At 39.5% G+C, this 26,338-nt stretch overlaps 1 protein-coding gene across 1 annotated transcript in view; it reads right to left on the reverse strand.

Moving 5' to 3' along the window:
* Window positions 1-812: 812 nt before the first annotated feature.
* Window positions 813-26,338, reverse strand: part of stk17a (serine/threonine kinase 17a) — a 41,261-nt gene continuing 15,735 nt past the window's right edge. The window contains exons 2-7 of the mRNA XM_042510578.2: window positions 20,063-20,275; window positions 6,899-7,046; window positions 5,899-6,025; window positions 5,755-5,803; window positions 4,583-4,762; window positions 813-3,823 (exon numbers count right to left, since the gene is read on the reverse strand). Coding sequence (XP_042366512.1) covers window positions 3,445-3,823; window positions 4,583-4,762; window positions 5,755-5,803; window positions 5,899-6,025; window positions 6,899-7,046; window positions 20,063-20,275 — 1,096 coding nt within the window. The 3' untranslated portion in view covers window positions 813-3,444. The remainder of the gene's footprint in view (window positions 3,824-4,582; window positions 4,763-5,754; window positions 5,804-5,898; window positions 6,026-6,898; window positions 7,047-20,062; window positions 20,276-26,338) is intronic.

Below are 26,338 nucleotides of genomic sequence, written 5' to 3' on the forward strand. Positions count from 1 at the left end.
ACAGAATTGAAATTTTAAAGCACTTTATCAAGGGCATGTTCTTTGTTATTTTTTGTTTTGTTGTTTTGTTTTGGGTGGCACGGTGGCTTTGTGGTTAGCACTGTTGCCTCACAGCAAGAGGGTCCCTGGTTCGAATCCTGGTTGGAACGTGGTTTGGTCCAAGTGGGGGCTCTTCTGTGTGGAGTTTGCATGTTCTCCCCATGTCCACGTGGGTTCTCTCCGGGGTCTCCGGCTTCCTCCCACGGTCCAAAGACATGCAGCTCAGGTTAATTGGTGACTCTAAATTGCCCTTAGGTGTGACTGTGAGTGTGTATGGTTGTTCGTCTATATGTGTCAGCCCTGCGATGGTCTGGCGAACTGTCCAGGGTGTACCCCGCCTTCCGCCCGATGACAGCTGGGATTGGCTCCAGCCTGCGACCCTTACAAGGACAAGCGGTTACAGAAAATGACTGACTGTTTTTTACTTTGTGTGAAAGAGACATAAAAGTGTATACATTTGAAGGTTAACGTATCAGTCACAAGAGACACTTTACTGCAGACGGAGTACTTTTACTTTGATATTTTTTTGCATATAAGACATTTGTACTTTTATTTAAGTAGGATTTTTAATGTACTGGACTTGTTGAAGAGTATTTTTGCATGATGTCCTGCATGTGATTATTACCACAATAAGACATGACAGAGGTTACGTTCATGTAAAGGTACAGAGGATGTTGTTTACATGAGACGGACCAGATACACAAAGTACGACTCCTAAAACACACTTTTCATTTCTGAACTCTGATCCCAAATGATCACTCACACTCTCAACACACTTCTGACATGTTTATTTACAGTACGGGACATTCATGTACAACTCAGTTCTCATAGCAACAGAGCTTATAACTACATAAACTAAATCCATTTACAGTACAGACCCTCTGGAAGTCTAGAGTGCTCCTCGTCTACATGTACAGTTTACAATGATCAAATTTTACTGCTTCACGGAGAACTGAATCATGGGAGAGCCACCATACAAGAGGAATGATGGCTCTCTAAACAGTACTGCTGAATATTTGTACTTCATAAAAACAAAATAATTAGCATCATGTACACAGAATTAGAAAACTCAAAGATTCTGTCTCAGAGAGATCTGTAATAGTACAGCGGGGGAAAAAAAATAAAGAGCTAAAAATCATCAAATACTTTTTCCAAGCATGGCACCAAATATAAAACGAGACAAAATACAAAGAGGGTAGAATCAAGAGGAGCTGGTTTCTGTTCATAAAGCAGCACAGAAGAGGACAAGCGAGATCAACAAACATTTGGCTTCTGAATTTAAAAAAAAAAAGGTAGTCACTTCCTGTTGTTTTGTAATAAGTGCAACAGCAAATCAACTCCTTCACTCATCATGCACATATATGATGACTGGAAGTGTGTTTGTGCTACTGTATATACACTGTCTATACATACTGGGAGAGAGTTCCACCTGTTTTTGAAATTAGCGCAATTTCAAAACATGATGGTCCAAACATGTCATCATATGTATTGAAACCACACAGAATACCCCATGTGACAGAGCACAAAGTGATGGATTAGGATTAGAGCCTGAGTGATACTTCAGCACGGTGAGTGTTTTCAATATTTTATAGCATGGCCACTAGCAGTTAGGCTTGGGCGTGATCACTGTATTACGATACAGCGGGGTATAACGAAAATCCCGATGGTATGATCATACCGTCATAAATGCAGGCGCTCCTTTTTCTTATAAACTCATTGTATGTAGTGCACAGCACGCACCACCAGAGTTTAATTTGTGGTCTCTGCTGGCAGAACAAACAGCTGAGCTGAAAGACACTGTGACATCTAGTGGTGGAGGGAGAAGTTGCAGGACTGTGAACAGCCGGCAGGCAGAGCGAGTGTGGTGAATAACGGCATGTTTTTTATTTTACATTTAACTTAGTGAATTGAGTATTTATCTGGACCAAACTGGAGCTGGTGATTGTTGGAACAGTGGACCTACTAAGTAGATTACTAGTAAAAGTAAAAAGGACAGTTTGGGTTAAGTTTTATTTTGTGTCTGTCCAGTTTGAATAAAATGTGTTTTAAAGTTAATGAGACAATTTAAACCTCATCAGTCTGATCTGTGACCGAGACAAAGTTGAATTCAAAAAGTGTACAGCTGTATTTATCCACTTAATGAGGACAATAGGCATGAGAATAATACTTTTCTCAACAGTTTGTGGGTTTCTATTGTGTGTTTATTAGTCTCAAAAGCTGAAAGTAAGTTGCACACTTGCCATCGGGTGAGTTTTAGCACCACACATCATTTAGCATATACCCTGTGGAAATTTCAGCAAGGCATGAAGGTATGGAATATTATATACCACCCAAGACTACTATATATAAATTATTTTTTTTTAAATTCTGACTAACTGGATGTTAAAACCAGACAGGTTTTAAAGTCCTTTCAACTATTAGGAGTGATGGGTGATGGGTTCTTGCATGAACACAAGCTTCAGAAGAACTATTAAATGGAACTTGAATTAACTTTGTTAAAAAACTGTTAAAAAAAAATTAGGTTTCAATCTCAGTCAATACTCTGAATTTTGTATGTATACATTTATTTATACATTGGGGCTTTACATTGCACACACTCTTTGAATTCACAAAATGCAAATTCTGTTCATTGAAATACTGTGAGAGGTCACATGGTGCATGTTGCATGCAGCCTGCAGGTTTGAAGGGCTGGTCCAGAAGGTGCATATTTGGATTCAGCCTCGTCTATCATGGATGTCTTCCTGTTTAACCCTTTGATACTTGAGCTAACTAGCTTGATTTCTTTCACAACATGGGGAGAGGGTGACAAACAGCTTAACAAGAACTGCCCCCACTTACTTTACTTTCTGAAGTTGCAGGTCATTTCTTGCCAAGTTGCATCGTGTTTTTAAAAGAAATCAAACCAGTATTCTCAGGTTTCAGGAGTTTCAATGCTAGTGAAAAGCATCTAAACGCAGCACCAAAAAAACTCATCTTGATCCAGGTGTTAAAGGGTTAATTGTTCAAAGTTGGTCTGAGATGACAGCTGCAAAAAGAAGACCTCACTCTTCAACACCAAAAGCTGAACTTCTGGAAATGTCTCGCTGTCTACATTTGGCCAGTTGCTCAGAGAGAAAGAGAAACACAACAGCAAACCAAATCAAGACATAAACCTGCTGCAGCCGTGTGAGAAGGTAGAGAAGGTGGGTGTCAAGCAAGCAGATGCATTTTGGGAGAAAAACGTGCAGGTCCTTAAAAATGCACTTTAAATCCAACTGCTTAAATAAAATCAGAGTGGCTGTGCAGCAGCATCTGATCATAAACATACAGAATATATGGAGGGGGACTGGTATATTCACAAGGTTTATTCTTGTTACTGTGACAACACTAACTTTCCTCAGACAGTACCAGTCGTAAGGGGGGGGGTCAGTAGATGAACTCTCCAGGGACCTCCTGCAGGGCGCTGAAAGGCTCCTCAAACTTGAAGCGTTTGGAGATGGCCTTCTGCTCTGCAGCCAGCGCCTCCTTTTCGGAGCTGGAGCTGGACGACTGGCGGCACTGACCCAGTGTGTATGCAGCCATCACTATCAGCTCCTCCGTCACTGGGGCTTCTCCCTCCTCATCCTCCTCCTCCTCTGCCGTGGAGGTGCTGCTGGGAGGTTCAGGGCTACTGGTGGAGCTGCTGGTGGAGCTGGATTTCCCTTGGTTCTCCACTGGGAGATTCTGCTCTTCTGTCTGGGTCTCCTGAGGCTCTGAGGACTGAAGCCAGGGGTGTTTGAGACACTGCTCAGCTGTGGCCCGATCCCTGGACACACAGACACACACAAACACAGACACACAGACACACAGACACACACACACATGAATCCTTAATAATAATAAAGATAAAGATAATAATGATAATAATGATAATAATAATAATAATAATAATAATAATAATATTAATACACAGTAAGAGTTTGAATGTAAATGTATAGATTTGTATATATTCTTGTGAATGTTGATGTATATAAAAGTGTATAGGAAGACAGGAGTACAAGCACATGTGTTCATGCATGTACCATGTATGTATTCATGTCTGTGCAGATATGTATGGGAACACTTGTATGTGTGTATATCCCTGTACATACAGAAAAGTGAACAGGTGTATATATTAACATAATGTGTACATGTAGGTACATGCAGGAACTTGTGTGTGTGTATGTCAGTATACATGCAGGTATACAGAGATTATTGAATCATGTATAATTATGGGTACAGTATATGATCAACTGGAACCTAGTCATTACCTATATAAAATTGTCTGCATCTCCTCAACTTTTCTTTTTTTTGTTTTTGATATGGCAGATAAATTGGTATTTATGTTTTTTTATATACATATTTTGACTTTGATTGAAAACATTTTTGGCAAGAATTGCTAACAAAATCAGAAAAGCTTCCTGAAAATGGCATGGGAAAAAGTATTAAAAAATAAATAAATAAATAAATAACTAAATTAAAAAAATAGAGCTCCAGCGTGACATCATATTACTGTGAGCTGAGGCAGCATGAGTGGTGTACTGACTGTGGCTGCTTGCAGAGCAGCGTTTGGATGAAGGACAGGGCAGCCTGGTCCAGCTGCTGCAGCTCCTCCTCGGTGTAGCTCACATTGAGCTGGGAGATGTTGAGAAACGTCTCCTGCTTGTTCTCGCCCAGGAACGGAGAGATCCCCGTCAGCATCACATAGGCCAAAACACCAGTGCTCCTGAAAACAAGCATGGAGCACAGTGCAGAGGGATCAGGGCAGCAAAAAACAAAATGCATAGTGCATAAATTAAATTACATACACAAAAATGTGAATCCTCAACCCAAATGGTAGCAGCACGCAGTGGTACTATCTGTAGCAAGAGTAGGAAAACTAGAATGTGAAAAATAGTAATCACAAATAAAATAAATACAAAAAATAAATCTGTTTTTCCACACTTTATTAACTTTCCTTATACTATTTGTATTTTATGTTGAGAGGCAAAGATGATGTAAAGATATATTTCCTAACTACAGTATGGCCAATTACTTGGAGGTGTAGAAGATGGGCAGAATGTGTTAATATATTGTGTTTAAAGCAAAATAATGTAGGAGACATTTTTAAAATGACAGATCTCTACTGAAAATACTCATCAGTCACTTCAAGTTATGAAAGATGAACTTCATTACTGAGAAATGATATAAAAATTCTACAGACATTACATTTAGAGCTCTTCAAACCTGAGAACTTCGGACAAAATCAAACTGTGTGAGCTGATGTAGCTGCCGAGTATCTACATCTATTACAAGAGGCGTCCACTGATAGACACATCTTTGACGGCTGTGATTTAGACAAATGGAGCCTGTGCACTCTTGAGCTGGATAAGGTCGTGTCAAACTGATGAGCTGTGCACTTGTGACAGGATAGATGACCATGCCATGGTATGTATTTATAACTTTTAATTCATAACTAACTGGTCATTTTTTAAAAAATTGATATAATACTTTTATTTATGACCAAATACCTGCTAAACTAATGACATTCCCATTATGATGCAAGCCCAGTTGAAAGATCAGTGCAGTTAATGTGTGGCTTTTAGCTCTTTGCAGCCATAGTGTTGTTTTTGACGACTACCACTGGGGGGCCACCAGTCAGTTTTCATATGCCAGCAAAAAAGAGCCCAAGTGTCCAGTATAACCAACATTTATTTGTCACTGGCAAACTTTTCTTACCACATATCTGTTGCTGTGCTGATGGGCTCATAGTTTAGAATCTCAGGAGCTGAAAAAACATCAACACAAACATGACAGTTATAATCTAGAAGGAAATCAGTGCTAAAATGAGTGTGTTAGAAGTGATGCTGAGCACCGACTCACCGACGTACTCCGGAGTTCCCATGATCTCCCTGATCTCCTGCTGGCTGCTGACCATCCTGGACAGGCCGAAGTCCACGATCTTAATGTCTCCCAGAGGAGAGCTGCTGGTCAGCAGGATGTTCTGAGGCTGACGGCACATCACAGCACACGTTAGTGTTTGACAGGCAACACGTCTTCATCTGTACCATCTTTAGCTTCTCCCCTTCATTTCCAGTGCGCAAGAGTCTTCTTTGTTTCACCAGTTTCATACAGGATAAACCCATCTGAGCTACTTTCTTTTATGTTTATGTATTCATGTCATGTTTCTTTCAGAAAAGTCATTTATGGATGATGGGTGAGATTTGAAATAGGAAATTTAATTTAAAGCCACACCTCACCCCCAAATGACCATTTGCATATCACTTACTCACTCTGTGATACATTTAATTTATAAAGAAAACTCAGTAAATCTCACATCTGCATTAAGAATCCAAAAACTGAGAATATTCTTGATGAACTGAAGTGAAAGGGGTCCACATTTACCAACAGCAAAACTATGTCAAAGCCTCTGTTTACAAAGTCTCACACAACTTGTGCAGAATAATCCAAGTCTCATTTATCCACTCGCTCACTCACTTAGTATTTCTCCAAGATAGCCCTTTCAGAGGGGGAACTAAAGTTAAAGTGAAACTTATCTAAGTGCCACAGTCCTGACCGCATCACTGTTGTGCTCAAATGATGTTGAATGCGTGAGAGTTGGCAACCCCAAAAGGTTGGAAAGGATTAACAGAATTTTCAAACAAGCGATATAACCAACATGGGCAAAATTACGTTGGTTCTGAATGTCGGGTTCCATTGATTTTCGATTTATTGCCCAGCCCTAGTGTGTGTGTGTGTGTGTGTGTGTGTGTGTGTGTGTGTGTGTGTGTGTGTGTGTGTGTGTGTGTGTGTGTGTGTGCGCGCGTGTGTGTGTGTGTGTGTGTGTGTGTGTGTGTGCGTGTGTGCGTGTGTGCACACTGACCTTCAGGTCCAGGTGGACTACATTGTTCTGGTGGAGGAAGGAGACTCCCTCCAGGATCTGCCTCATGAGCCTCTTCACGTCCTCCTCACTGAAGGCCTCGTCTTCCTGATCTGACACACACTGGTTGAAGATCTCACCTCCAGCCGCACTGCACACACACACACACACACACACACACACACAAACACACGCACACGCACATGCACACACACATACACACACAGTCCACAGATTAAAATGGAAACGTGTCAACTTGCTACTTCATAAATTTTCAGTGTGGAAGAGCTGAAGATCAGCCAGGTTTCCAAAATCTCTCCATTCCCTCTGTTTAACCTGTGAGTGGTCAGTGGGGCTGCAGTAGGCAAGTGGTGCACACAGACACACAGACACATTCATGTGTAATTTAGAGTTTGTGTTGGACTGTGGGAGGAAACCAGAGTACCCGCAGGAAACCCAAACCACAGTCTGTGTTCACTGCTCCATCCAAAACCAAACTTGTCCTGTGTCAGGCTTTTTATGGTGAATCCCACTAGACACCATGGAAATAAATCACCATCCAGCCCCAGTGTGTGAATGTGTATGTGTGTGTGTGTGTGTTAGGACTTGCTGGAGGCGGCAGCAGAAATAGCAGAGAAAACTAATTATGAGCTTGAGTTGAACGAGGCCAGCTCTGTTGACTGATCACTTTCTCTCCACCTCTGACACCAGAAACAGGGTGGTGATTAAAAAACAAACAGCACAATGAAAACTGTCAGGACTGATCAAAAATACTCAAAGTGCCGCCCTCCTTAAAGTCCCTGTAATTTCCTCTGACCTGAGATAAACTCTGCTGGATAAACTCAATTAGACCGGGTGCGTGATTGAACAGAAAAAAGAGAGAGGGCAGTCAGGAATAGACAAGGCGTCCCCTCAGGGGGCTGCTGAATTAGGCTTTATCTCAGAGGAAGGTGGAGAGAGGGAGGAAGAGGAGGAGGAGGGGGGGCGTGTTTTGGTTTTTCAAGGTGGGAAGAAAAGGCCTTTAACCCAACTAAAAACACTGGCAAAACTGTCTGGAAGTCAGACCTGATGCATGGTAATGAAAGTCAAATGATTCCTTGCAGAACCTCCATTCTGCATTCTCACTCCCAACTTGTCAAATACTGACCCTTTGTCAGTGGCCCTGCATACCAAACTATGACTCTCTAGGTACTAGAAATCCTGAAGGTATGTTTATCAATAAATAGCCTACAGGTGCTGCTCTTTCTGTTACACTCATTGTATGTAGTGCACAGCACGCACCACCAGAGCTCAGTCTCCAGTCTCTATGGATGTAACAGGCAGCTGAGCTGAAAGACAACATGATACTCAGTGGTGGATGGAAAAGCTACAGGACTGTAAACAGCCGGCGTCAGCAGGGTGAGAGAGAGAGCGTACAGAATAACAGCATGTTTTTTACTTCTAACTTGGTGAATAAAGGATTTATCAAAACCAGAGCTGGTGACTGTTGAAACAGTTAACTTACAGATTACTAACAAAAGAGTAACCAAGACGGTGTGGGTGACTTTTCTTTTGTTTCTGTTGAGCTTGGATGACGTGTGTATTTTTGTAGCCCTCATGAGTCTTCTGTGACCAAGAGACAGTTGAATTTCAAAGGTGTTTCTCTGTTTAATAAGAAAGATAGGAATGATATTATTACTTTTCTTAAAATTTTATAGGTTTCTACTTTGTATTTATTAGTCTGAAAAGCTGACAGTAAGTAACGTACTTGCTAAATTATTTATTTTCTTTAAATTAGCTTTTCCTCTTAATCAGTGTTCTGAACTTTGTATATGTTTATTTTGTGATGGAGGCTTTATCAATCACTCCTTTATTTCAGACTCAGGGTCCATATGAAAATGTTTGAATTTACAAAATCTAACGTGGTGAATTCAGAATTTATTTTGACCAAACCGGAGCTGGTGATTGTTGGAACAATGGACTAGATTACTCGCAATAATAACCAAGATGGTTTGGGGGAGTTTAATTTTATTGCTTTTCAGTTTGATTGAAGTGTGTTTTATGATCAGTTAAAAAGGTAATAAAGTCTTGTTAGTGTGTGTGTGTGTGTGTGTGTGTGTGTTTGCTTTTAGCTTAAGGCAACAAAAGCACTTGGTTGGGGTTAAAAAAAAAACATGGTTTGGCTTGAAATAAGTACGGTTGTTACCGTGTAAAAATAAAATAATCTTGGTTAAACACTAAGTTCAAGTAGTCCTCACACAGACACACAACACACACACAGCCCCCCCCCACACACCCTTACTACTTTGGTTTTGTTATGTGTTGATGCAGAAATCTCACCCCGTTGCTTTAATGAGAAAGCAGTGTGTGAAGAGAAGAAGAGCCAAAATTCTGAGAGAACAAGAAGAGAACTATGCTTATAATTAGGTCAGCTAGGGGAATGTGTGTATGAAGTGAGTGGCTTCTAATCTGCGTCACCATTGCACGCACACACACACACACACCCACCCACACCCAGACACACACACGGCTGCTCTCAGCACGTGCATTAAACTGCTGGAATGAATGTTAATACCTCAGAGGATCAGACAGAAACGACTCCAGTCTGACATACAGAAAACCTAACACTTCCTAATGTATCCGCTCTGCTCTTAAAAGGTCAACACACATGAGCTTTACCTAATGACTGCAAATATGTGAACTGTATATTCATCTAAGTATGAGAATCTGTCAGGATATATTCTCAGTCGGATTAGCAGGGTTTCCCACACATTCATTTATTTGTAGCTGCAATCAAAACATCTGCTGCCAAGTTTTGCTTTTCTAGTTTTGGAGCTGGACCGTTCATTAGGAGCGCTGTTAGAATACTGTTCGGTCATTCACTGCACCACACTTTTGGAGCACAGAGCATGCTCTGGGCACAGACGGAGCAGTAGAACGTCAGGCGCAGTAAAAGTGAAATTGTACTGGGTCTAAAAGTTTGCAATTTTTTGGCTCTGCAGCAGCTGCTCCTGTCATCCATCGGTCTGATAAGCTGTGGTTGGAGCAACTAATTAATTATCTACCGGGACCCGCAAAAAAGCCCAGATTTAGAGAGGGGACAAAGAATGATACAAAAGACTTCTAATTCAGTGGGAAACACTGTTTAGTTTCATATTTGGTTGGGCTGAACAATATGGAAAAACAGTCTAATTTAAGAAGAGTGGGTCACAATCTGAAAAGTATCATTCAATGAGTTTGAATTTTAGAGACGTTACTAACACTTAAAGCCTCAGACCCTTCAGACAGTGAGTTCCAGAGGTAGTTTATGAACATAATTTATTGGAGGCAGGGCGGTGCTGTGAGGTTTTATGTGATGGTGTTCATGGGAAGACAGTTTAGCACAGAGGAAGAACAAAGGAGGAAACAACGAATGCTCAGTACAGGGTTCCTACAGCTAAAGGCAAGTTAGATTTAAGACTTTTGCCACTCACAATTAAATTTAAAAACAAAAAAATACCAAAAAAAAAAATAAACACAGAAGTTTTTTGTCCCGTAGCAGAGACAAGGGTAGAACTAAATTGGCTGCTGTTTGTTGGGGAGTTTTGGGTTTCTTATTCCGGTTCATTGTCCTGAGCCTTGTGTGCACTGCCTTTACTGATGTACTTTGCTGCAAAATTTTGGTTGAATACTCAATTTTCATTGATACTGTACATTGATTATGTTGTCCAGGGTGTCATCCAGTGACAGCTAACTAGCAGACACTGAATCCTCTACTCAGCATCCTGGCCAAAAACAAAACATGAGTGCTGTTGGTTATCCTGATGTATTGATGTTAATTCAAGAGGCAGTTGGAAAAGTTTTGTTTTTTTTAAAAAAAGGGCTTTCACCAGGTATTTGAAAATTTTACAATCAGGGTTCATACACATTTTTACCAATACATTTTAATGACTTTTCCATGATTTTGAGGCTAATTTTCAAGACCATATATTCTCTAATGTAACCATAGATACTTGATGATTCTTCTTCATTGCAGATTTTTTTTTTAAAGAAAAACGTGGTGATTTTTAATGTTTGTTAAAATTTTTTGGCATTTCTCTAAAATTTTTCATTGACTTTTATAGAAAACATGCTTTCCAAACCCATGGGCCTGCAAGTATTGAAGGCATGTTTTCTTTAAAAATCACCCAAATTTACCTTTATCACAGACAGAAACTGTTAAAAGAGAAATGATCCTTGGCTTTTCAAATTTCCAACAGCTGTTGAACACAACGTGTTATTATAAAGGTTTGTTAAACAAAATTCAAGGACTTTTCCAAAATTTTCAAAGTATATTTAGTTTTTCAAAACTTTCCCTGGCCTGAAAATTGCTAACTGCAGATTCCATTACTTTTCTAGGTTTTTCATGACTGTGCAAACCCTTTAAAAAATTAATAAGATCAAAAGAAAAATGCTTCAAAAATCCTACTTCCCCATGTCTTTGCATTTTTGAGACTTTATAAAGATTGATTTTAGACATCAGCACTAATTATTTTTGGACTGATGAATATAAGTGACAACAGGATGCTGGCAATCAATTTCCTATCTTAATCAATGAAATGAATATACTTTTAAACAGAGACGTGAATATGAAAATCCCAGTGACCAAGAGGCCTCACTAAATGGGTCATCCACACCACCACAAACACATGAAAAACCACTTCTCCACAGATCTGATCTTAGACAAAAGCAGAGCCTGAGCATGGCTTTGAAGCCCAGTGAGAGGTCAGGTCCATGCCGGACATCTGATTAGCGAGTTGCTAATGTCATTAATGAAATCAGTGTCAGAGCTGTGCTGTGGGAATGGATCAATCCAGCTTTGATCAGCCAGCCATAATGCTCAGCCTCACATGGTTTGGTTGAAAAATGAAAACATGAACGTCAGCTGACCTAAATACTCTGCTTCATATCTGACCTGCTTCAGTCGGAACACAAACACAGACACACTGTAAACAAAGGGGGGAAGGGGGTTTTGTACTTATCTAGGAGGACAGCACAAATATCAAAGTACTGAATTTTTTATTTATCTATTTCTTCAGAAGATGAGCGAAGAGATGGGAGTTATCGGTCAAAAGTGTTCCATCAAGATTAAAGCAGAAAGAGCAGCAGAGACGGATGAGTGGAGGAGAGGACACCATCTCTACAATGGAGAGTGGAGACAAAGAGACAAATGTGCGTGACAGAGAGAGGGGGAATGATAAAGTCAGAGTGAGGTCGAGTGAATGCCTCGGAGCGGCCCTTCATTCTGCGCTCATCATGTATTCATGTCCAAACTGGACTTTCCCACATGCTAATGGCTCCAGAAAAAAATAGCATCGTACAGTCTGGCAATGAAGCCCTATTTGTTTCAATGCCTGAAATCTGACATCATCATTTGTTACAATTAGGGATGAATTAAGCTGCTATTGGGCCACTGGCTAAAAAATAACTGTGGGGCCCCCATTGAGCCAACCCCAGACATGATCTCTGATCTTATTTTGCCCGGAGCCTCAGGATCTGAGCGGTGTTTATATGCTGGAATACCGTGCTGTGCAATCTATTTACGAATATTAACCATGTGAGCATTATTTCGAACATTCATGGGGATGCAGGATAATATCGGCACGCATCGGTATCAGCAGATGCTGACTTTAAAATTAAATATTGGGACTGGCCTACATGCTAATTTTTGCCAGAGAGAGAAAGTGAAAACAATTAAAAAAAAACAGAAAATGAATATATATATATATATATATATATATATATATATATATATACAATGTGAACATGTACAAAAATTTCAGAATAAAGCTAGTGGTAACACCTTGATTTATATAAATTGATTTATTTAATTATAACAATACTTTATTTAATTTTACTGTGACAGAATGATACTTAAACTTTACTATAACGGCACTTTATTAAACTTTATTATAACAGTAATTTATTTTACTTTATGACAGTATTTTATTTTACTTTATAACGGTATTTTATTTAACTTAATTAAAACAGTGCTTTATTTAACTTTATTATAACAATGCTTCATTCAACTTTATTATAACTATATTTTATTGAACTTTATTATAACAGTACTTCATTTAAATTGATCATGACAAAATATTATTGAACTTAATTATAACTGTATTTTATTTGACTTTACTGTAACAGTACCTTATTTAACAGTATTATAACAGTATTCCACTGACTTTATTGTAACAGAACTTTATTTAACTTTATCATTATAGATTATATATTATATTATCAACAAGAAGTAACAGGATTGAGGGACAAATTTTAAATTCATTTTAAACGTTGTTAAAGAAATTACCAATAAATCTACCTCTATCTATCAATAAATCTTGATTACTTTTTAACTTTATTATAGCAGTACTTTATTGAGCTTCATTATAACAGTATTTTCTTGATCACCGTTTTTTATTAAACAAAATGATATTAGTATTTTATATAACTCTCCTATTACAGTATTTCAATTAACTCTAGTATTACAACACTTCAATCAACTGTATTATAACAGTACTTTTTTCACCTGTATTATGATGGTAGCTACTTTATTAAACTTTATTGTAACTGTAGTTATTTAATCATTTTGTAATTTAGTTTAGAGGAGATTTCTGAACATCTAGATATTCATCAAGTATCGGGTTATAGCCTGATTTATTTTTTAAGCCATAATGCTCAGCCATTTTTGATTTGAGCGTTTTGATGGGATTTGTTACAGAGTATAGCCCAAACGCTGACCATATCGATGTTTAAATGAGTCCACAGAAAACTTCAATAACAGAATCTATAGAGATAGAAACTAGTTTGTTGGTGTGAATTTTAACGATCTAAACTGTCGGGTCATTCCTGTGTTTATTCCCCTGCAGGACTCCCTCTCTCTGGGCGAGCAGCCGTGCTTCGGATGGTCACGTGCGCTCGTGCGGCTCAACTGACATGATGAACTCTCGGCTGGAGATCAGCCAGCAATGAGGCCATGGAGCACTCTATCGGTCTCATTCATTCTCTCCGGTCGCCTTCGTCTTTCTGCTTAACCGCTCTGTCCATCACCCGGTCATATACAGTATCCCTGCCTCGCTCTCTTTCTGTCTTTCCTCATCTCTCACTTTTCATTTCTTTCTCTTTCTCTGCCAGAAAGAAGCTTTGGCCCCCTTTGCCCCCCCCCCGTCCCATCGTGGCATGAATAGCTTTCTATGTCAAGTTGACCCTCATTCGTAGAATATCTGCACCCTCCTCCCTCCATCCGCTCCTCCATCTCTCCTTCAATCCTCCGTCATCACCATTTGCCCCACTGCCCGAAATATCTGTCAGCTGTCAGCCGGATAAAAGATGGGGAGAAGAAGAAGAAAAAAAAAAGACAACGGCATGTTGTCAACATCTTTCCAAAGACACAATGAAACCATTCTGCTCCATTTCCCTCCCGATATAAAAAACAGCAGAGAGGAAAAATAAAAAAGAAAGGGGGAACGTGTGGTCAGATGGAGCAAATGGTGCTGACACAAGCTCTGGCAGTCACACAGGGATCACTTCCAACTGACACACATTCCCTCATTCATATGATTCATAGTTTCACACTGGACTCTTGAACTCATTTCCCTTCCTTTGTTTTTTGGTGTGTTTTTCGTCTGATCAATAAAAGTAATTTACTGGTATAATTAAGTGGGTTGACATCGGTGCTCGTTTTTTACTTAAACATTAAAATAAAATTGATCCAGTCAATCATTTTCACCCCAAACAACCAGCATGGTCTCACTCTTTTGATGATGTACAGTGCCTTGCAGAAGCAATCAGTGAAATAAAGACAAAAAAACTGTTTTAGAAAAATTCTGTAAAATGAAAAAAAAACACCACATCATTTGTTAAATAAAGTCTGCCTTTGTTAGGTCTCAGTGTCACATGATCTTAGTGTATATACACCTGTTTTGAAAGACCCCAGAGTCTACTGTATGTACATTGCTATATATTTGAGCGTATTTGATGAAATATATTTCCATTTGATTTAAAGTACCATGTCATCCATTTTTCAGTAATTCTTTCTTAACTTCTGGTATGAATTAAATTAATTTAATATTTCAAGTTCAGCTGTTACCGACATAAAAAGACAGCAATGTTGAGCCCAGTCCCCAGGAGAAAATGTTGGTATTATATGTCTCTGCAAACCACAGATTCATTACATTTGCATGTTTCATATATATCATCTGAGGCCACAATTATATATTTAGAGCTGGACTGTTAATTAGGACTGCTAGTGAGGTATCACTTTCACAAGAATAAGACGAATGTAAGGTTATCGTGATCAATATCGTGACAAATATCTAATTAGTTCATCCTTGAATAAATTTGAGCGTTTGTGCCAAATTTGAAGAAATTCCCTCAAGGTGTTCTTGAGATTTTACAGTCACAAGAATGAGACTGATGAGGTCACAGTGACCTTGACCTTTGAAATATGACCACCAAAATCAAATCAGCTCATCATTGAGTCTGATTGGAAGAAATTCTCTTTGGTATTGTTGAGATATCACGTTCACAAGAATGTCTGGCAGGCCCTACATCCTGAAAACATACTGCCTCCATGCCAGCTATCACCAGCGTGATACACACATACACTGTCATTTTGTGGGAAACACTGAAAACTGTCTTTCAGGGGAAAAAAGCAAAAATAATTGATAGTTGAAGTCTCATAGAGTTATGGAACTCATGTTTTTAAGGAATCTAAAAGATGGAAAGACCTCTGATCAAAAAGGGTCTGTCACGCCCGCTATATGTTAAAACATGTAAACAGTGCTACAGTGGATGATGACACAAATACACAGCATGTTGTCTGCTACATGTGCCTAATTAGAGCGATCAATGTAGGAATTTTCATTCACACAAACACATGTTGCTCACATCACTTATGCCTAGTCCATAATTAACTTTGTCATTGAAATTGGGGAATTAATAATGGATTTACAACACCAGCCAGCTGTAGTGTCTTTCTGTGTTAGTGTAGTTTGGTCTCCGTGAATGTGTGTGTGTGTGTGTGCATGTATGAGTGAGACTGTGTGTGTCCGTGACAGGGAGCACTATCCTCATTTAGGGCAGCAGTTAATTCCGGGATTATCCTTTTTATGAACAATGGCTGGGATTGGGATTATGGGCCGAGGTGGGGGAAGGATTGGGCCGACTGGAGCATTTAAAGGGGCATTTATTGGATCTCCTTAACAGGACAGATTGCATTGTATGGCATGTGCTGCTCACAGCACCTAATCCTGTAAAACACCACAATCCGCACAACACTGGCAGCCTCTCTACTCTACTCATGTCTCGCTTCAAACACAGAGGGACATCACAGAGACACACTGTGGTAATAACACTACAAGCAGACAACAAGTCTCGTCTCATTCATTTCATCCACTTCTTATGTGGCTGATGAAGAATTTCCACACCTGAATGGGCCTGGAACTCTTCAAGGTGGACCATCAGTTCAAGGTCAACATTCTGCTCCATGTGCCACTGAAGCTGCAGATAAAAGTGCTGTGAAAATCTGCTGCTTGAATGTTTTTGATTCTGGCTCCATTTTAGATAAATTCTGCAATTTTCTTTTTCATCCTCAACTGCAACAAAAAAGCTTTTGGAAGTTGCTGTAGCTAATTTTTGCCTTTAAGTGGACTCTTCTCCACAGACGCAAAGACAAACTGACAAAAGTTGAAATTATTTAAACTGGTGGTTGAAACATAAATCTACAACATGGCTAAAATATCTGGAGGGTAGAGTCACTGGGCGGGTTTCCACTAACCCTCAAATTGCACAAATTGAAAATGCAAATATAAAATACGCTTTATAGAAATGAGGAAATTTAGGAAAAATCCCATTTATCACAAAACATTTTTTATGCTCGCATGAGTTGGTATGTCAGGAGACTTAAAGAAGACATATTTTGCAGCACTACAATAGAAACATTTCTTTGGCTTTTATAGGTCACTTGATGTACAAAAGAGTCACTAAAAGAGGTGTTATTGTATTGCATAACTCTTCATAAATTGAGCAGATATGATGAGCATAAAGAACATAAAAATGTAACGTTGGGGTTTACAGAAATGTTAAACACCAACATTTTCTCATGGTGACAGGGCTGCATCACATCGTGAATCTAGAGTTGTTGCTTGGAAATGTGAGAGGCTGTAAAATTGTAAAAACCTTAAAGCATCCACATTGAAAGAATTTTAGTTTTACTGTTTTGAGTCTTGTTTTTAACTCTTAATCAAATGAGATGATGCTCGGTATGTTAAACCATATCCTCACTGAATTTACAGAACAATTCCTGTATCATGATATATAATGTTACAGTGTTATAAAATGTAATATACCGTGATGATTTTTGCTATATTGCCCGCCCCTAACCCAGTTTTATTGTCTGATGCATCTATCAGGCATGGGACAGTGTGTGTCTGTGCAGTGAAATACTGGTAGAATCTTAAGCCCTCTACTGTCCGTGGCTGTGAATATGGAGGTCAGAGACTACAAATGACAGCTGATCCAGAAGGTGTCAATACCATCTAATCTAGTGATTCACCCTGTGTGTTTGTGTGTGTGTGTGTGTGTGTGTGTGTGTGTGTGTGTGTGTGTGTGTGTGTGTGGTGGGGGTTCCGGGTGTCACTATGGTGAGGGACGCAGGCAAAATCCAATATGGCATGTGGATAGAGAGACAAGGACAGAAAGAGAGAGAGAGAGGGAGTGAGAGAGACCTTCTTGATCAGCCTGGCGCGCCATGGAGTGGCGCATACATACACACACACACACACACACACACACACACACACACTATGGGAACCAGGTCAAGCATAGGCATGACCAGTGAGATGAGCTCATCGACAACTGGTGGACTACTGTAGTCAACACCATACAACATCACGTGTGTGTTTGGTGTGTGTGTGTGTGTGTGTGTGTGTGTGTGTGTGTGTGTGTGTGTGTGTGTGTGTGTGAATCCCTCAAACTGAGAAAGTGCTCCAGTTGGTCATTTTTGGATGGTACTGCTGGGTTTAACACATCACCGTGCTGTCAGTCTGTGTGTCCCCTTCACTCTCAGCCATAAGCCCGGGACACTGGAAACCCAATCCACCCGTATCCTACAGCACAATCTGTGTGTGCATACAAAGGGACAGAGGCGAGGCACATTGTTGGCATAGCTAGTGTTTGCTGGAGCATTAAAGTTTGGCCTGAAGCTCTGCGGGACTAAAAAAGCTCCAGCTTTATTGCTTGTTTCTCTCTCACACTCGAGCTGTGAGAACATCACACTGTTTACTTCCTGTGGGTTTTCTATGTTTAGTCACCGGCTAACCAAATCTCAGTGTACTCACCAGTCGCACTGTGACACAGACGTTTACGGACAATAATCTAAAAATGACCTCTGGACACTAAATATAGAGAAATCAACTGCAACAACAACTGTCTCGGTATCTAAACAGAAAACTACAAATTCTCAGGGAATGATGGGAGGAAGGGAAACTTTTTATATTTGTCATGAGACAATATAGTCACGGCATACACTTTGAATGTCTGAATGCAGATGAAGCCCAAGTGAAAATTTACATTAAAGTTACACTTTGGTGACTTTCAACCACCTTTGTATCCTCACACTGTGGGCAGTATGTGTAGATGATCTGTGTTAAACGTCCTTCCATCGAATCAGCATCCAGATCTCCACACTGGCTCTAAGGCCGCTGCTCAAACTACAGAATGTACCTTCTCATTTTTATATGCCCATCACCACAGACACAAAGACTATAGAAGTGGATCTAGAGAGACCCCGAGACCCCCCCCCCCGTCAAACTCAGACCAATCTGACATCAAACTGTAAGCTCTGATTAGAGCCTGACTGATATGTCATGACTGATATGAATGATCTGTCAGCCCATTTTAATCATCACATCATGTATTGGTGTCAACTTATTTGTTGTCAGATATGCCTGATATGAAAAATAAATTTTTAAAAGAAAGTAATGCAGAAAAACGATACTTAAAATAATTTTCAATTTTTGAATGCCCAATAGAATAACTGTTGCAAGACAAAAATTATAGGAGGAAGGCAATGAGCAAAGAAAGAAGAAATGACCCCAAAATTAGCAAGAAATTAGTGAAAAGTACAAGTCATTTCTTAATTATTTAATGAATTAATTAAGAACAAAAAAGAAAAAAACTGACCAAAAAAGGGAAAAAGGTTAAAGAAAAACCTTTAAAACATGGTAATTTGTAACCTAATTTTAAAAATGTAATTATGATAATTTTGAATAAAGTTTTATTTCCCTGGATTTTTTTCTTCTGACATTTTTTTTTGTTCTTTTTTAATTGTTTTTAGAAAATCATTTTCTAAATCTACTATTTTCTTACATTTTTGGAACATTTCATGCCAATTTGCTCCTTGCCTTTTTCCCACGTTTTTGAAATAAATCACCAATTTGCTCAGGGTTAAAAGGTTTAAATAAGAAGAAGAAAAGTGATGTCACTCCAGGTTTCAAATGGTTAGTTAGCTGTAAAATATCCTGCATCCATTACATATCTTTGTCACAAGTATACAATGACCAGATCTGAGGCGTAGTTGCATTGCTTAATTGCGTATTCACTGCATATTAATATCGGCCGATATATGGACATCTGAATTTTTTACACCCCAATATAATTCAAGATTATGTTAATGCAGTGCCTATTTCTTGCCTAAAATGTCTTCAGAAACATATTATAGTGCCCTGTTTAGCTGTAATGTGAGAGTTTCTGAACAGGAAGCGGGGACAATACTTTTTCCTCTATTGTAAAAACAGGGGCTGAAATAACTGAGATCAGACAATAAAATGATAAGTGCTGATCAAATATAAACCAAGATTCTGTTAGTGCCTTAGCTATTTCTCATCTCAGATGTTTTCAGAAACATATTTTAGTGCACCATTTAACTGAAATTCAAGAAAGTTTGTCACCAGCCTGCCATGATATGGTTTACAGAAGGGTAACTGAAACCTCTTTCACATGAATACACTTGTGGTTGGATACGAAAACCCAGAGTAAACCAACTGCTGACCATGTTTGTGAGTGTAAGGAAAAAACAAAGGATTTGAAGATTTAAAGAACAATTTAGGTTTCTAGATCTTTATCAGATGTTCATGTGAGTGTTTTGGTCTCTGGTGTTGGTTGGATACTTACAACTCCAGGACCAGCACCATCTCAGAAGCCATCTCATAGACCTGGTGGAGGTTGATCACATGGGGGCTAGCTGTGGCCAGCTCCAGCACTGCGATCTCATGGATGATGTCCATGCGGCAGTCTTGGCCTTTCCGTCTCTTCCTCATGAACTTTGCGGCGTACTCGTTGCCTGTGCTTTTTTCCACACACTTTCTGACCACAGCAAATTTTCCCCTGGAAGAGAAGAAGACAATCAGAAGAGCTACAGAGCAGTTCTAACATTAAAGGGAAACAATGCACATTTTTAAAATGTATGTTTTATTACCATGGTCTAAAATAGTCCAAAAATATTAGTAAACTTGAACAATGCTCCCAAATCCCAAAGGAGTGCTAAAACTAAAATTTTGGATGTCATATAGTCATATGCTCCATAGACAATGAATGGCAAAAGATGTAATAGATGACACTAAGAGCAGCCAGGGGAATGTTTTGCGAATATGGGGACATTTTTGTTTCACAACTGAGAAAACTACAATAGAATGAAGCTCATTTGGGTAAAAAATCTTAAAAATTAAATAAAGAAAAGAAAAGAAAAAAAAGGCTATGACTCCACACAATCAGTTCACTCATATTCACAAATACTGATTAGACTTTCTTGTTTTTCTAATAAATAACTTTCTTATTTTATAGGACAGCTAGCGAGATGACAGGAAATGGGGACGAGAGAGAGATGACATGCAGCAAAGGGCCTCTGGTCGGAATCGAACCCTTGGCTGCCACGACGAGGACACATAGCCCCTGAACATGGGGCGCACACTCCACCCACTGAGCCCCCCCCGCGGCTCCACATGTTGGAATTCCTCACTTTGGTGGTGTTCTCCTTTCAGACAAAGTTTAAGAAAATGAAGGGCATTTAAAGATGAGCATGATTTGGCTTCTCTGAGACTTTCTGGGAGACTGTCCCAGAGTTGAGGAGCAATAGTGAGTAAATGGGATTCATCCTTTAATGTAGGCTGTACTGTAAGCTTTAACAGAGCTGTTACTGAAGACAGCATCAAAGCAGCACCAGATGAATAAAACTAAAAAAAAAACTGAGCAAGTAAAAATGTCTGGGCCAAATGATTACAGGCACAGCTGTTAACTGGCTGCAAGAACGGCAGACAAAAACATCTAAATACTAAGTACAAGTGGAAAGTAAAAGTAGACTTTATAAAACACTGGTAGGGAGGATTGAGACTGACTCTCAGCCCTTTGAAACCTGAGCAAATGAGCTCTATTTCTTTGACAAACACAAGATGAAGACAATGAGCAACTTAGGAAGAAAAGGTCCAAAAGTTTGCAAGAAAAAAGTAAGTGTGAAGCAGGAGCAGGAAAGGCTGAGTGAAACAGACAGCTTTGTATTTCCTCGTGTCTGAGGCTGAGAGAGACTTTTAAACTGTGGTAAAAATGCTATACAGTCAATATAATTATCAAAATGCCAATTCTACAGTCTATTTCTGCAGAAAACTGTGTGGCAAGCAGAAAAAAATCAGCAAGTCTCTGTTTCTCTAGACGTGCCGTGGCTGAGACGTGCCTGATCAGTGCTGCTCAGACACACAGGCTCCGTAAACTAAACTAAACAACAACAACAACAACAGGTTCGGTGACGCTCACGCACTGTTTCTGCGTGCTGTGTGGATTGAGCACTCGCAAAAAACATGAGCAACAACATGGAGTGAGCCTAAAAGTCAGCTGCATGGAGGTATATTTCACGCTTGCTAACCCAAAAAGTTTGACGGCTATTTGCAATGTAATTTACAAATAAGCTTATTTACTGTTTGTGTTTTTGGCCAAGTTACCTGTTTATTGTCTGGTTTAGCTTTTTTATTTAATTTTGAATTCCTGTTTGCACTGAATATTTACAGAGAACTTTGATTATTGTTTGTTTAACCAAGTTATTCAAGCTACTTATTTATTCTTAGTTTCAGTTGCTATATTTGATTTATTTTAAGAAGTTTGATTCCTTTCCTTTCCCTTCCTTTCCTTTCCTTTCCTTTCCTTTCCTTTCCTTTCCTTTCCTTTCCTGCTGTTCCAAGTTGCTGCTGGTGCACAATTGTTTTTTTTTACTAACAAACAAATAAATAACAATTAAGCACATTTATATCTATGTGTTAATTTGTTACATTTCATTTTACACAGTTAAGTAATGTTCAAGCCAAGCTTGATGCCTTTAGTCTCTTCCACATGCTGAGGTACACAGTTTATTCATTCAACTATGGTCTCAGATCAGTGTCGGGTATTGACCGATGCGAAAAGCCCGGGTATCTGTATCAAGACTGAAAATGTTGGATCGGCACATCCCTAACAATAATAATTACAAATAAAGTTTATTTTCAGAATTTTTCCCTTGCGTCGGGACATTTCTTGCCAAGTTGCCCATTGCCAACTTTGCACATGCTGGTGAAAGGCATTCGAACTCGCACAGGAAAGTGAGGTAAATCCAGGTTTTAAAGGGTTAAAAGGACTGTGGCATCAGACATTTCTCAGCCAACAAGCAGAGGCCGACTCCAGGTTCCCGGGTGTGTATTCTGTGTAAATGCTTGGTATAAAAACACAAGTTAAAAACATTATGTGGCTGCTGTCGGCGGTGTTTCCCTTTCTCTTTCAACCATCTGGCCTGACCCAGTTTGATTCCAGGCTCCAAGGTGTTCTCGTGTGACCACCACAGCGCCATGTGTGCGCACGTGCACAGTGCCCAGGGGAAATCCTCTGACATGCAGCTGGTGATGGAGATGACAAGCCAACATCGTGCCTTCCCTGTGGCTGCTGTTGGCAGTCAATGCTCCAATAATCAGCAGCAGCATCCTGGCTGCATCCTGAGCCATCTGCAGCCAAGACTCACTCACACCGACCGGCCAAAACTGCCCGCTCTTCTTCTTTTAATGTGGCCAAAATTCATCTTTTCAGTGTGACTTTATATAAATGTAACTGGAATTTAAAGATTATATCAAATAGAAAACTTTTTCCTCGAGGTTGTCAGAACTACAGATGACAGAAAGAGCAGATGGAAGAAAGAGAGAATGTAGAAACTTGATCTGTGAGCTGTGGATGTTGTTCTTGGTCTCTGAGCCACCAAAGAGGAACAGTGTTAAGTTTCAACAAATGTTAACGCCTGTAAACGATCCAGGGGGTTTAATGCAGAGCGACACAGCAGGCAGCCAGCTCAGAGTCAGCTGGATACAAGGCCATTGTTCCCATTTTGATTGGACTGGTTGCTGTCTGTGCCTGCTGGCCATGGCAAACTGTCAATAGACAACAAAGTCCTGTCCCACATGATAAATAATATGACACTGGTTCTGAGCTGTCACGTACGTATAATCACACCGCGCTGAGCAAACTCTGCCTTCATTGATTAGTTTTTAAGTCACCTAAAAAAATCAGTATCAGTTGTATCAAGTGTAGCCTGCACTTTATTTACATTATTTGCACCCCTTTGCCTTTCTGTAAGACAGCCTTTACTGACAGGGATTTGATGCTTTTATATCAAAAACACCGACCCCACTGAGAAAAACATTTTCACTCTACTGAATGGCAGAGCTGTTGCTCTACTGCTGCCTCCATTAGCTGTTGTGCAAGGTTAAGGTTACGAGGAGACAAGATTCAAATATAGTGTACTCTTAAACTGGTTTGGATTTTTTATTTTATGTGTCTAAAATATGTTTTATTGCGGCTTCGTCCACAGCCGGACATCACTTAGCTTCTGTGCCGGTGTTGTGGGACTGTACTTTATTTATCAGAGGGGGGGTGGTGGCTGGGGTGTGACTTTTTATTTTAAATAAATATGAAATACTTTTCGAGTTGTATGTCCCTCACTTTTTTCAAAATTAAAAACGCAAGTCCATCCTCTGTTTACGTGAACTTTTTATAACATCATGTAAATGTACTGACTTTGAAAGGAAGCAAACACCAAACAGTGACGTCACAAACAATTGAAAAACACACTTCCTGGCTTCTTGGTCATTTCTGCAGCACAGTGAGATAATACAGCATGCTATGAGGGAGGTGACGGCAGCAGACTGACACTGTGATCCAGCACATCCTGTCTACTCTCTGTCCATCTGCCGTCATCTTAGACAGCAGAGTGACAACATCAGGATACTAGAATTGAGAGGCTCTGGCACAACAAGGTTTAAAAGTACATCAAATTTGTACTTAAACCCTATACTTGAGTAAGTGTACTCATATACTGTCCATTATTGCAAGGGACACTTCAAACTCTTTCAATGATTTAACTTAAAGTCCAGATGAAAGCAAGTCCTCTGAGAAAAGCCAAAAGGTTAAAAATTCTATTTTTTTCATTTATTTTGTTTTGGTTTGATGAAGTAGCTCCCTGATTATTCATGAATTTGACTGACTGCCATTGGGTATCTGTCTACATAGATGGAGACACTATAGATACTGCCGATCAAATCTCAAATTAAACAGTAATGTCAGCGTTCTCTGACAGGCAGAGCAGACTGAGCCAGACAGCCGCCTGCTGCACAACACAAGAGCCACAGACTTAAACAACAACACATATTAGTGTTCTGCTAAAGTCTCTTTCTTATCAAACTTACAGATATATGGACACACATCTTGTCCTGCAGCTTTGCTTGATAAAAGAGTCAAGTGACCAATCAAACATGCACTAGGAAGAGTGCACTGCTAATGTCAGTTTGCAGGTAATGTAGCTCATTAGCTGCTCAGCTGCAGCATATTAAACAGCAAGTAAGTCTGCTTAGATGCTGCTGTGGTCCTGACTCTTCAGTACTACTAACAGCACTATGTCTGTCCAGAAGACTACAGCACAACTTTCTTGACCTTGTCCCCCTTTCCTACTCTGTAACGTTGGCAGCCCGCCAGCTGCTGTCAATCAAACACCGCCCACATTAGAACAGCCCTACTTAAAACCAGAAAATCTTTCCTTGGTGTAAAAAAAATTTTAAAAAATCAAAAATTCATATGATAACATTGTGAAAACGATCCTCATGTGCACGGATCTGCAAAAACAACCAAAAACTCTGTAGTATGCATTCCAGGCCAGTAGTTGGCTGTGTAACTTTTTAATGACACACCATAGAAGAACATCATGTGCATGCGCAAAGTGCGACTGTGACGTCACCGTTCTCACAAGATCAGCAGCACATTGCCACATTACATGGCGACGGAAGGGTTGGTGTTTTCAAGAGATTACACCCTGGAACCCGGTTTCAAAAGTTTGCATTTTCAAGCCCCCAAACACCACTGTCGAAAGGCCAAATCACAACAAAAGTTCAACTGTTCATGCAAAAACCGTTGCCGTGTAAACGGCCCCACGGATACAGACACATTACTCCAGCTGGCTAACACGACAAGAAGCATTTCTAAGATACTATTGTGTTTTTAGGCTTTTGCCTTTATTTCATATGACAGATTAAACGTGAAATGGGGAGATGGAGGGGATGACATGCAGCACAGGGCTGCAGGTTGAACCAGCTTTACCAGGTGAGCTACCACACTATAAACATGTCTGATATTTCCAAATATTTCTTACTTCCCTTTAATAAAAACTACCAAGAAATTAAAAAAACACACAGCATTCATTTAACTACAAAGAGGGTGACTAAATTTGATTTCAGTTGCACTTTAGAATGAAACTCCCTAAAAACATCTCACATGCAAACAACTGATAAATGAAACCTGTACAGTGCTTGCACCTGCAAATTTCAGTATAAGCACAACAGTTAACGTTTCCTAGGTCTTCAGGTTCTTTTTGCAAAGTGCCAATACTACACTCTTATAAAAGAATAACTACATTACCCCCTGTAGATCCTCTACTAAATAAAATGCCTAAATAATCTTCCTATACTGATAATAATCTAATGTTTGAACTTGATCAGACCAACACATGTGGAACAACATAGCTGACCAGACAATTTCCAAAGATGGTGAATGCTGCCTTTCAGTTGTATTTCACATCTCAGAGCAAAATGTGGCATAAACACAAGAGATGTGCATACAGATGAGGGAAAGTAAATTCATGCTGTGCTAGAAACTGAGATGAAGACTTGGTGGACTGAGTTGTTTGAGTTGTTTTAGCTTTTGTAAAAAGTCGTTTTCAGTTCATCGGACATTTCCAATATTGACACCAACAACAGAGGGAAGAAACAACTCTGTAAATGCTAAACCTGATGATACTGGCAGTAGGCTGAAGAAAAGAAACTTAAAAATAAAATCATCATCATCCCTAAGGTTTCTGAGTGATCACAGTGTTTGACATAAAGCAGAACTGAAGAATTA

Source organism: Plectropomus leopardus, chromosome 21 (genome assembly GCF_026936395.1).
Source record: "Plectropomus leopardus strain MGB_pleo_1.0 chromosome 21, ASM2693639v1, whole genome shotgun sequence".
Taxonomy (NCBI): Eukaryota; Metazoa; Chordata; class Actinopteri; order Perciformes; family Serranidae; genus Plectropomus; species Plectropomus leopardus.